The 21,878-nt window shown below is 41.7% G+C and overlaps 1 protein-coding gene across 3 annotated transcripts in view; it reads left to right on the top strand.

Moving 5' to 3' along the window:
• Positions 1–21,878, top strand: part of cadm4 (cell adhesion molecule 4) — a 140,504-nt gene that overhangs the window by 82,695 nt on the left and 35,931 nt on the right. Inside the window, exon 1 of one of the 3 annotated variants that reach the window (XM_069703870.1) lies at positions 19,244–21,433. The exons of 1 other annotated variant lie outside the window; for it this stretch is intronic. In XM_069703870.1, the coding sequence (XP_069559971.1) occupies positions 21,337–21,433 (97 nt within the window). In that variant the 5' untranslated portion in view covers positions 19,244–21,336. Of the gene's footprint in view, positions 1–19,243; positions 21,434–21,878 lie in introns of those variants that run through there. One more of the 3 variants, XM_069703868.1, reaches the window with a different exon arrangement.

The raw sequence follows: 21,878 nt of genomic DNA on the forward strand, positions 1-21,878 counted from the left end.
TGAGGCCAATTGACCACAAGAGTTAGGAAGGAAGAGCTTTTCACGCATCAATACCCAAGAGACTATCATCTCATAATCTATCCACAACTCCGGTGCATAATCAGCTCCTCATTTGCATTTTATCCCCATTTGTGTCTTCAGATTTTATTACGGGAACATCTTTGGAGGTGTCTTTTTGCTGTTTACAGCTAAAGAGGAACTTCTGCAGTGATCAGCCTCACAACCAGTTTTTTTGAATTCTCGAGGACATAAAATATGAGTCAAATTCAGTGAAAACTTCTCAGTTTCTCGGATAATATATATATATATATATATATATGTTTTTTTTGTTTTTTCCTGGGAACAGGAAACAACAGACTACGAGCCCCACATTATGCTAGCTTTCTCATGTTAGAGTTTACAATGCTGCGACTTTAGAGGGAATAAACTGTGGGACTTTAGTGGCTCTGAGTGTAAACATCGGCAAACACCGCTGCATAGTGTTTACTTTGCTGTTTATTGGTCACCATATTAGCTGAGTGCTAGTATCTCAGCCTGTGGTGGTCACGAGGAGAGGGGGATAGGGGAGCATTACGGTGGTTTTGTACCCCGTTGCCCGGCACTAGGTTTAAAATTTAGTTGAGAGGTAGGAGAACAGTAAAAGTAGAGAAAGGAAAGACAATACAAGGAGGAGTTTAAAATATAAATCTTTTGTCTGCTGTTCTTTTACGGCTCACAATGACCTCAGTGTTTGACAAGCGAGATAGGAGGAAGGGTAAGAGAGACGATCTGGCGACAGAAGTGACAGATGATGCCGCAGAGTACTGTAAATGGTAAATAATCCTGAGCAGAAGGAGACAAGTGAGGGAAAGGCGAAGGGAATAATGAAAAGGATGGGGTGAAGAGAAGGTGGAGTGGATCGTCAATTATGCAGGGAACGGGGTATGTCAAAAATGTGTGGCCTCCTGAAAATGCAGCATGGTGGCCTACTCCGCATGCGAACACAGAGACACATCTCAGGATGGCATTTAAACGGGATTTTGGGGCGAATAAATTGCAAGTAATTATTTAGATTTTACTGGCAATCATGCTGAATTTTCCTTACACTTGTTTCATTCTGCCCACACATACAAACACATACTTACATGTATATCTTTACATTTGCCCTCTCTCATAAACTCACATTCTTGTGCTCACATGCACACAAATACGCCCTTATCCTCTCCGTCTCTTTTTGTCGCTCCTGGTGAATAAAGAATAACTCATCTTTGTGACAATAAAAGTTGACATTCCACCACTCTTCCTCGTGAGCATCCATTCACGATGAATAGCTCTCAACACAGTGAAGGAGCAGCACACAGTCGGTCTGTCCTACCTCTCCTTCCTCGTATTGTTTCTCTGCCCCTTCTCAGACTCCCTTTAACCTGTTTTTTCCCATCCCCATCTCCCTTCCTGGAGTTAAATTCAAATCGTGCAGCATGCTTGATGAATCCATTGTTACCAAAGCACTTCACAGACAGAGCTAAATGCAGGCTGAATTAATGGGGGCTCAGGACCAAATAGCTTTCAAAAGGCAGCTCCTCTTCAGCTTTTCTCATTGCTCATGTTCATCCCTCGCTCCCCTTTTTGCTTTCTTTCTTGCATACTCTGCCTCCCACTCACTCATTTTTTTTCTCTCCTCCCCTCAGGGCTTTGATAAATACTCTTTTTACCTCTCCCTTTTTCTCTGATGAAGATTCCCCCCATCTCTCTATTACGTCTTTCATCGTTTTCCTTGTTTCTGTGTTTCTATTTATCATATTGCATATCTCGGCTGATTCCTCCCTCTCCCGCTCTCTGTCGCTACCTTTTTGTTTTCTCTTTCTCGTTCTGCCATCAAAACATTTCCTCTCCTCTCTGTCTGACCTTCTCAGCACGGCACTCTCTCCATTTGTATGTCTCCCTCTCCTATCAGCTTGTTCTTTTTTTTTTTTCTTCCTCTTCTTCTCTGCATCTGTCCTTCCGATCCTCATTCACTCCTCTATGAGCGGCATGGTGCCTACAGTCCTCCAGGGTGTGCTTGGTGTCACGGTGAAGCTTGTCTTGTCGCTGCAGGCAGCTTTTATCACCGTTGGCCTTAAAGGAGTATCTACACACACACACACACACACACACGCACGCACATTTCCATGTGCACGCACAACATTTATAAGATGCTGACTTGAAGCCATGCGGGGTTGATCCTTTAGGGACACGTTTTGGCCTAAGGGCTGTGACATTATCAAAGCGCTCTCTTGAATGCAGCAATGTTGTTGTTTTTTGTCTGGGTGGTTTTGAAGGTGTGTCCACTATACAACTCCACACGGGGATATTCAATATTTTAATTTGCATTTGGCTGCTCTCTGCCTGCATGTGAGTGTGCGTCCCCTTGCTCGAATATATTGTAGGTTACTATCAGCTTCAACTTCACATCTCATTTGTATGGCTGTAATTTGTATGTGTGTGTGTGTGTGTGTGTGTGTGTGTGTGTGTGTGTGTGTGTGTGTGTGTGTGTGTGTGTGTGTGTGTGTGTGTGTGTGTGTGTGTGTGTGTGTGTGTGTGTGTGTGTGTCCCTGTGCGCCAATATTATAGCGTAGCCATCACTTTGACTTGCAGTTCCTTTATGTGTGTGTGTGTGTGTGTGTGTGTGTGTGTGTGTGTGTGTGTGTGTGTGTGTGTGTGTGTGTGTGTGTGTGTGTGTGTGTGTGTGTGTGTGTGTGTGTGTGTGTGTGTGTGTGTGTGTGTGTGTGTGTGTGTGTGTGTGTGTGCGCGCGCGCCCATGCAACCTATCTAGCTCCTCCCCTCTCCTGTCCTCTCTTTGAACTGTGCTCCAGCATTCACTGCAATAACTGCCGGACACAAGGACCATACCAATCAGGTTCTGGGAACATGAACACACACACACACACACACACACACACACACACACACACACACACACACACACACACACACACACACACACACACACACACACACACACACACACACACACACACACACACACACACACACACACACACACACACACACACACACACACACACACACACACACACACACACACACACACACACACACACACACACACACACACACACACACACACACACACACACACACACACACACACACACACACACACACACACACACACACACACACACACACACACACACACACACACACACACACACACACACACACACACACACACACACACACACACACACACACACACACACACACACACACACACACACACACACACACACACACACACACACACACACACACACACACACACACACACACACACACACACACACACACACACACACACACACACACACACACACACACACACACACACACACACACACACACACACACACACACACACACACACACACACACACACACACACACACACACACACACACACACACACACACACACACACACACACACACACACACGTTCGTTAATCAATTTCACGTCTTAATGATTGTCACCAACAACACACCCAGAGTTTTATTGAGGGAAACACACCAAATCCGTAGAAACTGATTTTATGCTCCCACGCGCTACAAGGTTGCCGTGTTTTCTTGCTGCCAGATGAAACTGTTCATCAGTTGTTTGTTTAATTTGTTCAGTTTCCAGTAAACTAAGGTCTTCCTGTGGCAAAGACAGCTCAGAATATGATAATGCCCTTAGATAGAGAAGTAAAATGAAGAAACAATGTAGAGGATCTTCTGATTATGATATACATCACCCCTTCTCAGACACCTTTGAGGTATCCAACAATAATATACTAAAAATATATTTCTGTTGCAAATTGTGTTTTAAATTTCTTTCTTAAGGAAAAATGAATGTCAAACAAATAATTGTCTTCTATACCCCTCAACAAGCAGGGTATGATTATGTGAGAAGTGGACACCGATGGGGAAACAAATATACACTGAAGCATCTGATCATAAGAGATGGAGAGAAAGACAGCGACAGCGATGAAAGCTAGATAATTGCATCGTGTACAGGAGATGAAACACAGGACACAAAGGAAGGAAGAAAGACAGACAGATTGTGCAACAGATTATGAATACCCAGCAAGACAGAATGTGACAAACCGATAAGAAATGGCATGATGCATGGTGATGTGAAGAAGGACAGGGGTGAGTGAAGGAGGGAGTGGCAGTAGAAAAAGGATTGAGTCAAGGAGAGGTAGCACAGTGGAAGTAGTGGGGTAGGAGGGGATGTAAGGTACATGACAACAAGAAGCGCAGAGGGTGAGAGAGAGGGAGAGATGGGGCCAGGGAGGAAGGGGGTCTGGTGAAGCGATGAGGCGAAAAAGTACAGCACACCAGGGAGAGATAGAAATGATGGAGGGATCGCAGCTGAGGTACAAGGACAGACGGACGGAGACGCAGTAGAGGGAGGGATGGAGCGCAAAAAGCAGGAGGTTTTCACAGTTTCCTGCTGCCTGAAATGATGGCATGGCAACATAACATACAATACTCTCTGGCAGATTCACTTAGCCAGAGATCCTCACACTTATGCACATATATTTTCATTAGCATGAGGGATTAGAGTGATAATGTAGCCCTTAAAGCCCTTAAAGCCCTTAAAGTGATAGAAGCTGCTCGCACTTTAATGACATCCTTAATGTTCCTCAATATATACAGTGAATATCCGTGAGTAAATTAAACTTAAATATAAATTCATATTATGGCCTTCAGTTCAAATTATTTCAACTTTGTTTCTGACAACTCATGTTGGATGGAGAAAATGACTGTTGTGGTGTATAAACCAGAGCTGTTGCAAATTCAGAACTAGATTTGTTTTAACTACAAATAAAACATGTGCTGTAGTTGCCAGATTTATCTAAAATCGACACACAATCCAGATCTGATGTACACTACTTAATGTAATATTAAGTTGATGTAAAGTAAAGATTAGCAACTTAGAGTTCATAAAGTATTGAGTTCTCCTCTTATATATGTTTACTGGCTTGCATCTTTGACCTTTTGTAACTTTTGATGGACTTGTTCATGCTTTGCAGTGAGGATTCATGTAGGGTAGTTTAATACCAATCATATAGGAGGTGCTCAGTCAGTGTGCTGTTTATGCAGACAGTAAATAAGACTTTTCTGTCCAAAAGCATGACATCCAAAATAACTGTTTCTTGTGCTTCTGTATTGTGCTATAAATAAACAGGTGAAGTGTGGAATTAGAGTGAGACCCGGGAAGATGTAAAACACAGACAGACAGAGTGAGGCTGGTGGTGTGCCAGAGGATTATCGGGCAGATTTACAGCAGATTTGCCCACCCGGACAATTGGATCAAAGCCTTGATCAGGACCAGTGGTCATCTTAAATTGATCTGGTGGACTGAAGGGTTTAAAGATTCAATTTCAGCGAACCATGTGAACTTGCAGATTGATTTAAACTACCTAAATAATGTCACGTGTCTAATAATTATAGCCCTACACATGTAAAAAACGTGACCATATTCTTTTAGTATATGTGATGTGAGGAGGAGCATGCTGAGGCTGATCCTTTTCCTACTTTGTGCTTTGATTTGGGTTTCACTGGACCAGGTATGCTCTTGTGAATATAAGGTCAGTGTTACAATATAAAGAATTAGTATTATCTCAGTTTTAAAGATAATATTATTCTGTTGTTTAACTGTTGGTGCCTCTGGTTGTAAAGGTTTTCTCCAGTTGTGTTTTAAGAGAGCTGGAGGCAGCAGTTCATTTTTCCACCATCTGAAGAAGTTATTTTTGCAGCCATTTGTATTCTGCCCGAAAAACAACTCGCACAGACGTGAAAATTACCAAAGACAGAAAATCCATCACGGTAAAAATGAATCCCTTATTTGGAACTGTTAGACTTCTGTTTTATCATTATCTCATTGTGCCAGAGAGTCCCCAGGTTGAATGCTTTTATATCACTGTGTTACATTGTGCTCTGCTTGCTGTCAATCACCTGACAGACACTAGAAGAAATGAAATTCTCTGGCGGGACATAATCCCTCTCAAAACATGTTGCATTACACATACATAGCGTCTGCAGTATCCTCACAGCAATTTCTTCTTTTTTGAGTCATTTTTTTTCAACATCAGGACATTGGTAAATTTCAAGATTTGATTTGAATTTCCATTAGAAAATGTTTGATAAAGCATAAACTAGAGCTGAAAAGGTATAAATGTGTATGAGCATACAGATAAATAAACTGGAAGTCTATAGTTACTTTATACACTTGATGCAGTACATTTGCTATTTGTTTTTTAAAGCCATAGTGAGCCTCCTACAGACAGAGGGCTTGAGAAGGGAGACGAATTGACTGGGATGATGTTCAAGTGTTTGGGCATCAATAACTGTGTCAAAAGAACATAAAAAGAGGGGAAAAGCTTGACTGAGGAAAAAAAAAAGAAAAAAAAAAGGAGGTTTTTGCTGGTGACGTCGAGACCTTATTGACTAACTCTCCCACCCTCTTCTCTCGATTACACTAGTTTGTCCCAGGGGAGCAGCTGACCTGATTGGCTGCCTTTCGGGGGCAAACTACACGGGTCCCGAGGTGAGCATGTTTCCTGATAGGCGGTTGCTAGGCAATGGGATGTTAGTATGAGCTGGGTGTGCAGCTGCAACTGTTGATTGTGTGTGTTTCAATGTTTGTGTGTGTGTGTGTGTGTGTGTGATTCTGAGGGGTTGTGTTTGTGTATATATGTTTGTATGCATGAGTGCACTTGAGTGCATGAGTACATTGTTTATTGTATTGGTTCCTTCCAAAATAACCCCATGATTGAACAGCACAGTTGCACATGTATCAATTAAATGTGTGTGTGTGTGTGTGTGTGTGTGTGTGTGTGCGCGTGTGTGTGTGTGTGTGAGAGAGAGAGAGAGAGAGAGAGATAGCCTCCTGCAGGCAGAGCACTGTAATAACTATCATTACCAAGCCATGGGCTCAGGTTCTCATTTAAGACTAAAATGAAATTAAAGGAGGGCTGCTGTCAAAGCCTCAGCAATCATAAAACACAGTGTGTGTCTGTGCGTATATGTGTGTGTGTGTGTGTGTGGGGGGGGGTCACATAGTGTGTGCAGGCAGATGAACATGTATAGAAAAGGTTGACTTATGCATGCCTTCAGTTATTTCAGGTCATGTAAAAAAGCTGCCATATACTGTATCTCTCTTTCTCTCATACAGCTTAGACTATGTATAACTGTGCAGGCCCCACATAGTGCCTTATTAGGCCTGTTTGTGACTGCTGCAGCTTAATTTAGTGCCCTGCTGGGGGTGTTATTCTCCTCATTAGAATTATCAACAGGTGTACTGGGGCCTCACACATAAAACACTGCCTGATAGCAGCAGTGCTACAAGTGTTTGTAATAGTCAGGATTTAATTCTTCTTCTTGTGGTTAGTCTCTAAATAGTCTCAAATCGCCAATGTTCCCTCAAGGTGAGTAACCAACCGTACTGTTGATCAAGCAGAATTAAATGTGAAATGTAAATTTATTTATTTTTTTAAAGCAACGAGAGGTATATAAAATTAAGGCTGGTTAGTTGCTCTGAGCTACTTATGTAATGGATCCCTCTGCTGAGACTTGTCAGACTCTCCGTCCACTTTGAGTACTCCAGGAGTAAATTAAGGCGTCTGCGTGATTGTGTGTGTTTGTGTGCTAAATTTACCGTACACTGTGTTCTGAGAGGTGCTGCGGCTTGTTAAAGTGCTTTGAACAAATATTTTCCTGTTAAAGGTAAGCAGCGTCCTGATGCACCCTGCACAATGAACAAGGGAAAGAAAGCTTTTTAAATGAATTGATCATTTTAATTTAATTTTTCTGTTTGGGGCGAGAGGGGTATAGGCTGAAGCAGCTTTTGCTTGTGTTGGCCCTAGGTGTGGGCCAGTGAGTGCTGCGTGTGATTGGCAGCCCATATAAAAAGGAGGGTGAAGCAGAAATTTAAAAGATTTTTCCATTCATTTTCTTTATTCACCAAAACTCAGAAAAATCGATCAGCAGTCCAGTTGAAAAACAATTAGCAGATTGGAGAGCCATTTTTACGGTCTGCCAATGAGTGTGTGTGAATATAAATTTGTGCCTCTACTTATTAAAAGAATGATTAATGTACTGTAGATAAGTCCACTTAATAATTCCCACACAGACATGACTGATTAGTGTGTGTGTGTGTGTGTGTGTGTGTGTGTGTGTGTGTGTGTGTGTGTGTGTGTGTGTGTGTGTGTGTGTGTGTGTATTTATTTGGCCGTATGTTCATTGCTCAGTCCAGTACAAATGATCACTGAAGCTTATTATGCAGGTAAAAATGATGGTGGCGAATAAATTAATACACAGAGCCTGAGGGTAGTTAAAGCTGGAGGACATGAAGAAGAGACGACAGGAGAAGAGGCGTGCACAATGAATAAAATGAGTGTGGTGTCAGGGTCACTCGTGTGGAGGCAGTGATAGGTACTTTTGAACATGCCAACTGGCTGGTTAGTAGCTAGATACAGAGGCATGTGGGCAGTTTGTGTGGAGTGTCAGTGCGGGAGGGACAGAGAGAGGCTGTATTTGGTAGCTTTAGCTATCTGAAGAAACAAACTTTGAACACAAAAATATGTTGTCCTTCTTCTCTCCTCAGGCGGGGGGGGGGGGAGGGGGCCATGAAAATTAAGAAGTAACAATTAAGGCCTCAAGAACAACAAAAGAATTAAAAGAAATCAAATCAAGTCAAAACCCGACAATGAATGTTCCTGGACTTGAGAGAACAGTGGCAGAAAGACTGAAGATAAGGTATAGTTTGTATAAAAGCTTCAGTATGAATTACTGTAATCTGTTTATCAACCACTGCCTCTCAAACCACATTTAGTGACCTGTAGTGAAATACAAATATTTGTACATTGATCATCATTTGTTTGACCTGATCATTAAAAAAATGTATTGTTGGTAGAAGCACAACCTCATCCACAGGCGATTCAAAGTGTTGCGGAGCAGTGGAGTTAAAACAGCACAATATACACACACCATCAAAAGCAGAACTCCTATAGTATATTGACCTTCAGTCAGGGTTTTTCATTGAGGGAGTCATCCAGCAATTTAATACCCTTTCTGTAATACTATACTTTTGCATTCTTAACATCTGGTATGCTTTAGTTCTCTCAAGACTGTATACAACACATTCACAGTATGTCAAAAGGCTCCAAAAAAAAAAAAAAAGAGAAGTTGCAAAAAAATGTGCAATACTGTAATTATTGTTTTTTTCGCATTGCAATAAAATGAGAGAGCTGACAAAATATTATATTTAATGTAAAAGAAGATACAACAGTAAGCAGGGAGAAAGAAGAAGAGTAAAAAAAAAAAAAAAAAAAAAATCTGTCGTCTCTGTGAAGGAAAATCGGTAAAACTGCTTTCAGAGTCACCTTGTAAGGAACAGTGAGTGAGTGTCCCAGTGAGGGATGTTTGGTACAAGCTGGACAAAAGAGAAGCGGACAGGGTTGAAGAAATAGACGACAGACTGATGCGAAAGGAGGAGCACTTAGAACAGAGCTCTGACAGATTGTCATTACGAAAGACAGCTGTCGCAGTGACTCTTATAATCTGTAATCCACACAGCAGATACATACAAACTCATTTACATTAAAATTTTTCATTTCATGTATTGTACTCCCATTCGAGCTGAAATCTTTGTTTCAGAGAATGTTCTCTAAACATCAGTAACAGGAAAAATGCAGTCTAATTTAATAACATGCTCAGTCATCATACACTTAAAAAGGGATTATTAGAGTTCTTGGAAAGTGTGAGAAAGGGAGACTTTAATTTCAGTGTTTTGCTGCCAGTTTTCTTTACAAAGTGCAGAAACAAGTCCTTTTTTAGAAATTATACACAAAACATTTAATTAGGTTATAACAGGATCTGTGAACTCTTATCAGAATTATTGGATTTAGAAAACACAGGGGAGGTATTATTGTTCACATCCAGCGATAGTTCAAACCAATATAAAAGTACTGTAATGCAACATCCTTCATATTTGAAAAATACTTACAACATGGGTGTCTGCAAACTATCACCTGTAATACAGACATTCAAATTGGATGTGACTTGATACTCACCCATAATTATATGGCTGAGTTTATCACTCTTGTGCTGCAATCGGTGCCAAGTAATATCAACAACAGCTTGTTAAATGGAACTTTGTCACTGGCGTCAGTCTTTTAATTGTGAATCACCTGAATATTGTGTAGAGAAAGCGTTGAGTCACACTTCTCGCAGCTCCTACGTTTCCTACGTATGCTGTCACTTTTAGTTTAAATACATTATTGTATTTTGAAGTTAAAAATTTTAGGTTTTCATTCACTTTAATTTTTTCGAATTAACAAAACTTTTGTCCCCGATTTGGCTCCATACCTGAATAATCTCTGTAATGATCCCTTTCCTCCTTTGTGGGTGTGAAGTTATACCCACCTTACTAAAGGTGTGTTCAATAAGAACTTTAATGATGTTTGCAACTAGTAAGTCTTACATCTGACATGTGAGCATTGTATTTAGATTAAGAAAATTAAGAAAAAAAATCCAAAGTTCTCCTTTACCACAAACATCTCCACTTGCATGTTGCTGTGTGCAACCATGCACAGACATGCACACCCCATCACGGAGGCGGGCAGGCGTGAATGAACTAATTAAACACACTCTCTGTCCATAAAACAGTGAATAATTGAGGGCGCGTACCTACAGTGTATTAACATACTATAGCTTTAGTATGCAGAGAGACAAAATGGAGAGGAAAGAAGGGCAGAGAAGGAGAGGGAGCCTCAGACGGAAAAAGAGGTGGAAAAACATGAAGAGAGGGGAATGGAAATGCATGACAGGGAAAGAATGGAAAGAAGGAAGTGGGAGAGTGATAGGGAAGCAGTGGAGCAAATCAAAGTAAAATGAAGTGCATTTACATATTTAGATGAGCGCTTCTAGTCAGCCTGTCTAATTATTTCATCTCCATTTTTCATTTGCATGCTGTTCGATCCAAAAGCACCAGGCCGTGAGGAAAGTTTCTCTCTCCCTCCTCACTGTTACTTTATCACGTTCACACTCGCCCCTTTCTCATTCTCGCTCTGACTCTCCACCCCTTGCGGCCGTCTTTCGTTATCCGGGTCATTACCATACGCTTTTTGTCCATTTGCACTTGTTCTTCCTATCTCCCCTGTGCCCCCTGCTCTGCTGTCTCACACCATGTTTTATGCATACGATGATAGTGCCCCACACGTGTCCAGAAAAATGTGCGTGCGTGCAGAGGTTCACCACTGATGCCCCTTCGACCGCCATGTTTAATGCATTGTACTGTCATGCCAAAGACCAACATGTGTGTGCCAGTGTTCAGCACATTTGTTGTGTGTGTGTGTGTGTGTGTGTGTGTGTGTGTGTGTGTGTGTGTGTGTGTGTGTGTGTGTGTGTGTGTGCACACCCCCATCTACTAAACCCTTCAAATTAGCATGACCCGTGTCAGGAGCAGCCAAGCCACGTTAACCTTCTATCACTGATTTTCCCTTATTCTTTATGCCTTTCTTCACACCCCGTAAATCTGTCTTTGTCCTCGCAGTCTTTTCTCCTCTCTCTCTTCTCCCTCTCTGCCTCACTGCCACTCATCACTTTGTTTACATCTCCTCTCTACCTACATAACTTCCACTTGATCCTATAAATGTCTCGCTCCTTCTACACCCACGCTCATCAGCACAATCTATTAGTGTGTTATCAGTGTGTATGTCTGAGCATGTGTACGTCTGTGATAGCCTATTTTCGCTTTGAGGTTGGGGTGTGTGTTTCTCTTTTTGTAAGTCTCTTTACTGGTAGTCGCTGTGTTTAGGCTGAATTATGTGTGGCAGCCAGTTTGTCTATTTCTCTGCAAGTGTTTGCATGCAGAGGTGTGGTTGTGCCTGTGCAGCGTGTGTGTGTGTGTGTGTGTGTGTGTGTGTGTGTGTGTGTGTGTGTGTGTGTGTGTGTGTGTGTGTGTGTGTGTGTGTGTGTGTGTGTGTGTGTGTGTGTGTGTGTCGGCGTGCACGGACATGCTTGCAAGTGCGTCTGCTGGCATAAAAGGTTGTTATGTGCTTTAGGTGTTAATTGGCTGAGGAGCTTCGTTAATATTCTCCTTGCGCGCCTGCTCGTCAGGAACAGAGCCGGCAAACTGATGAGTGTGTGATTTTCCTCCAGAGAAAGGGAGAGAAAGAGAGCGAGAGAAAGGGAGCACGAGTAACAAGAGTGACTTCAGTGCAAAGACCCTCTGTAAGGTCAAAGTGAGAGAAGAGGAGAGCAAGAAAAAGGATCGGAAAAATGCAAGAGGCAGAGCGAGAGACAGAGATGAGAAGGAAGGGGTTGGAAAAGCAACAGACAGAGAGGAAGACAGAAAGAGATGAAGGGACGGGAAGGGAGATGTGATAAAAAGCCATAAAGGGATCCATTGAGGCAGTGGGTGAAAGGAAAGATTATATCATGCAAGAGAGAAATTATCCCTTTGTTAACCGTTTCTGAATTGGCGGAATGGGGGCAAGGCGGTTGGCAGGGCCCTCCCTCAGCAAGGTGGTACATGGCTGTTCAGTTCTAATCACCTACATTATGACACGGCGACACCCAGCTAACCTGGTCCAGACCCAGCTTCCAGCTACACAGACACACTGTGATAGATTCAAAGCATCCCCCCTGCAGAGCGCACAAAAATGAAACATTATACACTGCGGCCTTGACAAGTCGATATGAGCATCGATAAGATATCACATGCATATTCCTAAAAAGTAAAGAGCAAGATAGTGAGCTGGTCCATACACATATAGGCACAATGACAACTATCTGTCACGCAAACACACATCAGGGAACAAAAGAGAATTCCACACGTATCATAATGCAAATGTTAGCACACAAACAAAAGAGAGTCTGACTCATGCACCGCAACAGTGAAAACAGTGAGCAGAGAGTCGTAGCCTGTCACCGGGAGGTACGATGTCACATGGATAATGAGTGTTACTCCCAGCAGGTAGCTGTGTAGCATGTGGCTCTCAGTGCACACAGCTACACTCGTTAGGAAACTCAGACGGTGCCTTTTAACTTGGCAGGTAACACTGTTTGCGTTTATCTTACTGAATAAGGGATGACTGAGTTTAGCATTCTGTTGCATCCCAATGGGGAGGCCTTGCATGGGTCTGCATAAAGTATACTCGTAATGCCTTCTCATACTTAAACTATATCTTTTTATTAATGCATGTAGGAAACAGCAAGGTCCCAGAGCGCATTTAAGTGTCATGTTTGTGTTAAATAGCTTACAGCCCTCTAAGGCCTATAGCAAAGACTCTGACATTGGAGAAAAATAATCCAATATTGATATTTCAGATAATATTGTTAACCTATATATAAATGAGTGATATGCATTTGTCAGGGACGTTGTTGCACTGGAATTATACTGAGAATAATAAATGATAAGGTCATGGTTTATCTAAACACGCCTAATGATTTGTTACACAGAACCATCTGAGAAGTCGTCCTTGGGAACTGTAAAAGGGCAGGCACTTAAAAAACAACAACTCAGCAAGTGATTGGGTGAACCATTTGTCTATCACCGCTATCATGGGATACATTTAACCATTTAATTGTTGAGTTCTAATCAACAGTCACTTCTCACTGTCCTCACTGTTACACCTAAACCACGTTCATAGCTGCCAGTAAGTTCTCATAGGAGGCTGATTGGTCCGAACCTGCTGGTTTGGACACAATTGCTTAACTTGAAGCCTGACAAAGTGGATTCTCGCGGTGTTTCACGAATTCGCCAATCTAGCTTCCTTGCAAAGTTAATTGTTTAATAACTTTCCAGCAATGTATTTTACAAAAGTAAGCTATTGCTAAGACACCACTTGACCCGGAGTCCGGACCACCGTCTGTTCAGCCATGATGAGTACTCTGCCACATGTGCTGCAGACAGTGCGCTTTCTGCTTGACAAATTATGTGATGACACCATTTCTAAGTTATTCGATGCACCTTTTTTTTTGCAACAAAATACATACATGCATGCATAATGGAAAACATAAATGCCAGTACCGATGCATCTGTGATTGGCCAATATTGTCTGATAAAATTATCTGACTAAGAACAGCTGCTATGTTCCCAATTGACTTTATTCGCACTTGCAAGGATGGCTGCCTCTTCTAAAGCCGTTTTCACACATAGCCTGCACAGTTCCTGCATTAACTTCTAACAAGTGTACCTCCAGTTTTCTGTGTTCAAACTAAAGGTTCTATTCATTAAAAGTCATGTATTGGGTTTACAGACAGTACTTTGACACAGTATAATTTTTCCTCTTGTTCAACAACCTTGTTAAATTCTGAGACTGCTTCAGTCATTCACAATACAACCATTTCTCTTACAAAATACATTCTAGTTTGCTTTGCCAATTCGATTTTCAAATACATCTGCTGCTACAATTGAATTTTTCCAGTTTAGGAAGTCTAACTTTCTTGATATGTACTATTTAAATTATTTTCAACTCTATTTGATTTGTTTTGGTTATCTGTGATGTTTTGCAGCACTTTGTTCATTGGCCTGACACATGGGAGTAGGTGAGCATCCAAAGCACAGTACTCACTGGGGGGAATAGTGTCCTTTTAGGCTGTTGTGTTGGTAGGTTTAGTCTATAATAGCACTTACTTAAACTTATCAAACCTACTTAACATTCAGAAGCGAGTATGGTTTTGGTTAAATGAAGGAAAAGGTACTGCATTCCATCTTGTGCTTGAACTTTCTTTTTTAATTTTTAAACGTGTTTAATGAAGACCACAATCTCAGACTGCCCTTACACAATAGTAATAATTATTTAGTTGCCATGCAGAAACTGACATTGTAGCAAATACAAAAGAAATACAGATATACAGACACAGATATTAAGAACTTTGCTGATAAATTCAATGTGAACATTTTAAGGCTTCTTCAAAGTTAACATTCCTTCATTTATTAAAAAAAAAAAAGTACTTGAAAAGCATTATGTTTCACAAATTACTTTTCCATGTTTGCAACTTTACAAGACAGGGTTACACAATGGCATTCCACTGTGGCTCTTTATTCTGTACTATATGTACTGTATTTAAGGTTATTAGATTGTCGACATATCTGATAATCTGATCCTGTTTGGATTGTAAGAAACTCCAGTATGTCAATTTGTTGAATTTCCTGATTCAGTAGTAAGATTTTCCTTTTAATGTTTTTGTTTTTGGACCTCCTCTAGCTTTTTTGCAGACTGGGACTGAAGTAGAAGATTCCCAGGAAGTTTTTGCAGATAAATTGCAAATCTGGGTCACATTCATGTATGGCCTGAAGAAAGTAACATTTCAGGATGTTTTCAAGATAAAAACACATGTATGTCAGAAAGTTTTTAATGTTTTGTGTTTTGGTTTTTTCTAATAACTAATGTATCTGATTAAGTGAATTAAATAAAATATTTCTACTAAAGCAGTGAGCCTCAGCTGGCTTCTTAAACTACACTAGCAGCAGCATTCAACAGAATTCTCCATCTTTAGTTCTTGCAGTCACTTGATAGCGTTATGCTCTAAAATGCATGCTGAGTTCTTTGCTAGGCTGCAAAAGGCAAAGCTAAAATTGTCCCATTTAATGTGCGGTTGATGCATGGTAAACGCATAATAGGATGTGACTAATAATAGGATGTCTACAGTGTCTACCACAGCGCCTTTATGTCTTCCCTTCCACCCTATAAAACCAGTGAAAAGACAGTGCCAAGTCTGTTGTCTGCCAGAAAAGGAGTTTCATCTCAGGGTTTACCATAGATACACACAACACAAAGGTGAGACAAAGTGATTTATTAAAAAAGAAAACACACTCCTCGCATGTACACACCCACCCAAAACATGCATTTCAGACAGCCAGTGATTCAAATCCTAATATCTGTTTTGTATTCTTGTTAGCATGTCATGTTGTGAGCAGTATTGATTTTGACTTATTTGCCAGGCTCCACTGTCAACAAACTCAGAAAAATAAAGAAAATAAAAACTTTGTCATCCTAAATTGTGTGAAGGAAGACCGTTGGTGTCACTCGAAAGCTACCCAAATGATCGGGTCGTATTGATCCTCTTTGCCGGGGAACGTGAGGTGAGCAGGAAGTAGCTTGAGCCGTGCCTCCAGAAAATGCAGTCACTGATAGTGTCCATAGATCGAGGAACTGTGACTTTTCTAATTAGAGAGTTCAGAGCAAACCCAGTTGGATTAGCTAGTGCATGGCTCTAGGCTAGCTATTAACACCAAGTCAGCCAGACAAACAAAAAATCAGAAAGAAGAGAGGAGAAGGAGAGCAAGGGACCAGGGAGAGGCTGACTGAGCGTGCCTACTCTGATAGGAATGTGATCAGACGTGGGTCAAAATAGCTTTTTTTTATCAGAAAAAAAAATGGCCAGTAATTTGGAGTTTCTGATGTTCTCCTTGTAAAAGATAGTGTACAAGGAATCAGGCCTATTGGGTTTGTAGTATCTTGAACAGCAGTTGCAAATTATATTGTGCATTTTGTTTACACTGAGGAGAATCCCAGAGGAGATTACTCAATCAGGACAGTTCAGATAATACGTTCTTGTGACTTTCTAGTAGTCTAGGACTTTGTGGCAGCTCCATAAAACAAACTTTAGAAAGGGAGAAACCTTGAAAATGCTTTTTGAGTTGCCTCCAGCATATACACAATCTCCATCCATGAATGTCTATTTAAAGTATGTATGACTTCACACGCCTACATTAATGCAACCACGCTTATACTTGGGTGTTCCCATATGCTGAAACACCCTGAGGGGAAATGTTCATTTGATTTATCGTTACCTTTCAGGAAGACATGACATCCCTCACACTTTGCCGGCCAATAAACCCTCAAGATTCATGCCTACACAGACATATACATATACGCCCCACCTTCGCTATACCACCACCACCACCAATACACTAAGACACACACATACGCATGAACATGCTCCCAACCCACTTGCCGCAACAACCTCAGGGGAGACATAAGAAATAAATTTGACACTTCCGCTTACCCAAGAAGCGCCTTAAGGACAAAGAGAAATTTAATCTTGGATAAGCCTCCCGATAGAATCTCTGCATTAGCCCTCTGCTGCTGGTTCACAGCTATCCCATCAACCCTTACCTCCCACACCTTGGCTCAATTCCCTCGCATCTTTCCTCCACTACACATCTTTTTTTTTTTTTTTTTTTTCTAAATTCCTCCATCCTATGCCTCTCTTCAACTTTCGCACCACTTCTTTTCACTTTTCTGTTCTCTCTCTTGTTATTAGTTTCACTATTTTCTTCCACCTCACTACTAATCTTTTTAAGCTTTTTGCCCCTCCATCCTTTTGACCATCCCTTGTCTCCTCATGAATTGTCCACATAATGCCTTCACAGCCTCTTACCATTCTTCCAGCCAGCTGCCATCTCTTCATCTATCCCTAGTTGTGGTACATACCGTACGTATCTATATTTCTGTTCCTCTCCCTTGTCGGAGGGCTTTAATAGCATTGGTATTAAATGCTGGCACGACCTCCTCGGCATACTTAAGCAGGCAGGGATCCTTGTAAGGCTGTTTGAGTGCTTAATATTTTCAGCACGCTGCTGACTTAAGCCCCTTAAGTGCTTTGGCAACACTTATTCCACGGTGGCACCAATGAAGCCCATTAAAAATTTGATTTGGATGAGAGAGCGAGAGGGGGAGAGAGAGAAAAGAGTAAGGGGTCTAGGGGACACAATTTGCCATTACTTCCCTTCCTTCCGCACACACTGCGACAAAAACAAATACACCCATCAGGGGGTTTCCCACACAGGGACTTTGTAGACACAGAAATGAACACATACTCGCCAGTTGTGCAATGATTTGGAATGTGTTCTTCTTTTTGTCTGTAATTATGCCCTTTGCTTATCTTTAAAGCACTTAGTGATGACCCTATTTTGTTAAAAGCACTTGATTAATACATTTTGACTTTATTTTACTTGATAATAGGGAGCAGCATGCTTCAAATTGGATGCATAATGATGTTTGTAAATGTAGCATGTGGCAGATTAGAGCTAATAGTTTATGATCAGTTGATTAACGAAGAAGTAGAGGTGCTAATATAAAAGCAAAACTGTGTTGCCTTTCACATTTTACTGGACAATGAAAGTCTGAGAAGCAGAGTCAAGTGTAGTTAGCGTACACTATTGGCTTTGTATTGCCAGTTTTATTGCCAGTAGCAGTAATGATAGTACACGTGGAAATGAGCTTGTACAAAAGAATTGCATTATGCACATTGTGTTTATACAAAGTACAATGACAGGTTGGTCTAGCTGTTAGCAATGATTTCCGTTTCCTCGGTACATAATAAATACAGAGCAGATACAATTGTATTAGTGGTCCAGGTTCACATCAGTACAACGCATAACATAGTCATAGTCATGTTCATTTTTGCTTTATCTACATCCACTTTGAATTTTTTTTAAAACACACAAACATATATACAGTTCTTTTTAGCAGACAGCCGTCCGCATGCAGTCATAAAATGGCCATTTAACATAAAGAGGCACTGTGATGCCTCTGTGTGTGCCTGCATGGATAAATTAATGGGTAGTAGATAGTGAAAGGACCAAACAGTCAGCCAAATGTACACCCTGCTTCAGTCAACACTGGACAGTCAAGCACATTCACACGAGACACACACACACACACACACACACACACACACACACACACACACACACACACACACACACACACACACACACACACACACACACACACACACACACACTGCCACTGTTTGTCGACCTGAAAGGCTATCATTGTCAGTGCTTCCATCCACACACACACACACACACACACACACACACACACACACACACACACACACACACACACACACACACACACACATCTCTAACCTTCACAAAATAGTATGCAAAATATGCAGACACTGATCCCACGCTAACACACACACATTCTAAGCAAAGGAGGGAGGTCAGGGTTATATAAAGAAGTGGAAGACAGAAAACGGACAGGCAGATGGATGTGATGGACAGCGATAGCGCACTGGGATTATAACAGTTTTCATTGATCGACAGGGAAGAAGTGAAGCAAAACGAGGACAAGCTTGTGGGAACTAACCAGCTTCTACAGACTGCAGGACGAAAGGAAGAGGACAGAGAGAAGGGGAGAAATTTGGATAAACTAAGCACAATTTAAGGAGATCAATTTGAACAAGTGAATAGACTTTGTTTCTGTCCTTCCACCGCCAGAACTCTGACCTGCCAGACCCGAGCTGCTGGTGTACACCAACACAGAGTAATTTCCTCAGCACCAGCCAGTTGACCAATGAAGTCAGCACTGTAGGGAAGATCGGTGATGATCCGCTTTCGGCTTTGCCACGAGTGTCGGGGCCGTCGCCGTTAGAGCTCATTGTGTTTGAGTGAGAGAGAGTGTGTATTAATCTAAGGATGACACCCGCCCTTTACTTCATCAGATAGTGCTCAGTGAGGTGTGTGGTGCAGCTCGTCACGCTTTGTCTCTACACTTCAAACACGCACACATTAAGCACTTAGACATACAAACACACTAAACTGACACACTCTCATAGACCAACAACGCATCACGTCCCGACAATCAGCGGGACCCTTTGTGGACCTTAAGCACAGCGGGCTTTCAGATCGGTGTGTACGAGTGTGTGTGCATCTGGAGTGCAACCAGGCTCTGTCTGCACTCAGTGGTGCATGATGAGAAGGAAGTGTCAGGCAGGTCGATGCTGCACGATTATCCTGTCTGATAGCCTGTGATTATTCTTTGGAGTCTAAAATTACCATGTAAAATCACTGTCTATTTTGCTACAGTGTGTACATGATAGCACATCGACAAAGTTCCAGAATTCAAGCGAGTAATAGTAGGTACCTCGTCAGGATACTGTGCAAGTCTCTGGAGTAAAGTAGCAAACCAAAATATGTAATGTCTGAAACTAAAACGTGTGACTGCAGTTCGCTCAACCCTTTGTAAGTTGGTTATTCTACACAGGGCAAGCACTTCCACTCTCTTTCTTTATGAAGTGTCACTTGAACTCAGTGGATTTTATTTAACCTCAGCTATCTTTAGATGAGGTGCGGTAAGATAGTGGCTCAATCTCTCCAGAGGCCTGGTCGGTTGGGTTACATCTCAAAGGAACATTGACTTCTGCCTGCTGATGTGTCGGGTGAGAAGAGTTGAAAACTGTTTGACTCATTAAAATATAATCTGTTTGTATGAAAATTCTTGCCCTAGATTTCTCTGTCCTTGAGGGCACAGCGATGTAGGTAGCTCTATTTCAAAAGTTAGCGTTCAGTCAACACCAGTACAGATAAACTAGACTGTCTTTGTAGACAGTTTCTCAGGCTGTATCTGACTAAAATATAGTAATATCGATGTTTTCTGTTGCTGGCAGCAGCGTGGTTTGACCTACAGGAGACAAGCAGCCTATTTGTTGTTGTAGTTAACTGTGTGGCTGATTTTGCTGAGAACTTGTTTAGCTCTGATGTTGACATTGCAGTGTACAGTTGGTGAAGAGTGAAATTGTCCCTCATTCGGTTAATTGCACAGCTGCCATTACTGGATGCAACTGCTGGTAAATACCACATAATTGCGCATCTGTTTTGGACTTTTAAGTATTGTTTTTTCTGGTTATTGATCTGTGAATCTTGGACTTTGGTCTCAGGAGGCTCAGAGCACTGTGGTTAAAAAAAAAAATTGTAAGTCTATTGGTGTTTGCTTTGTTTTTGTGTTTTTCAGATGGGACTGAGCCACTGTGCAACTTTGTAGCTTCCAAAGCTTCCATATTTTATGGGTTTAAGACAATACATGTCGTAAGTTCTTTCCAAGCAGCACAAGGTGCTAAAGTCAACAGAGGAACTTTGTTGCTCCAAGCTCTTCTCTGTGTGCATTGTGAGAAGTGTCTAAATCGCTAGCTCTGTTATCACCCTGAGCTCCGGCCAAAATTCTGTGTATTGCGTGCAAGCCTTGGCTACAAGTCAGTCCCATGTGACTTAGGAGCTAAAGCAGTTTCTTTGCATGTGCTGCAATGCAGTGTGGCATATAAGAGTTCTTTCTTCAAGTGTTGTCGTCAAACAACAACTTCTGTCTGATTGCACTAAAGTAAAGCTGAACAGTTAGCGTGTGCGCGTGTCTGCAGCATTGCAGTTGAGAACAAATCGGTGTGTGCATGCGTGTGTGTGGACTAGTTTGTCTGGAGCAGTGCAGGCAGGGTCACAGAGGAGCCATTGATCAAACGTGCACAGCCACACACATACACGTTCACACATACACACACTTCTCAATACACAATGAGGCCTGTCCGAAGCTCTGTCCTCTGCCGCCTCCTCCCTGCCTCCTTCTCTCTGGCCCTGCGCAGCCTGGTCCTGATCCTGCTCTGCATCACTCGTAAGTCGTGCACGCTTGCGTGCACCGCCATGCACACACACAGAGATTAAATGAGACGTGCAGTATTGATTCTAGAGGGAAACTCAGGTGTCATTACACACCAAATAAGTCAAGGAAACAAGCACATAATTTTCACATGTACACAGTCATTTCATATTACAGACAGGATGGTGAACTCCCTGCAGATATACCTCTAAATGTTGTAATGTGATATTACTGTTTGTATAAAAACTAGAATACAGTTGTGAATATGGTGGTAATTGGTGTAAAGTGATACAGAATGAGATTCAGTGCAGTGCCCAGCACATGACCAAGGGGGGATAGCTCACGATGGAATCATGAAATTAAAGCTTCAAATAAATTGTTCAAAATGCTGGTAATTAAGTTGGAATTGTTAATTAAGATTAAGAAGAGCGTGAATAGGAAGACAGGAGTGTAGGCCCAG

The sequence above is a fragment of the Brachyistius frenatus genome, unplaced genomic scaffold (assembly GCF_029030835.1).
Source record: "Brachyistius frenatus isolate BFR_SWC_R1_liver_20210118 unplaced genomic scaffold, ASM2903083v1 Contig_48, whole genome shotgun sequence".
NCBI lineage: Eukaryota > Metazoa > Chordata > Actinopteri > Embiotocidae > Brachyistius > Brachyistius frenatus.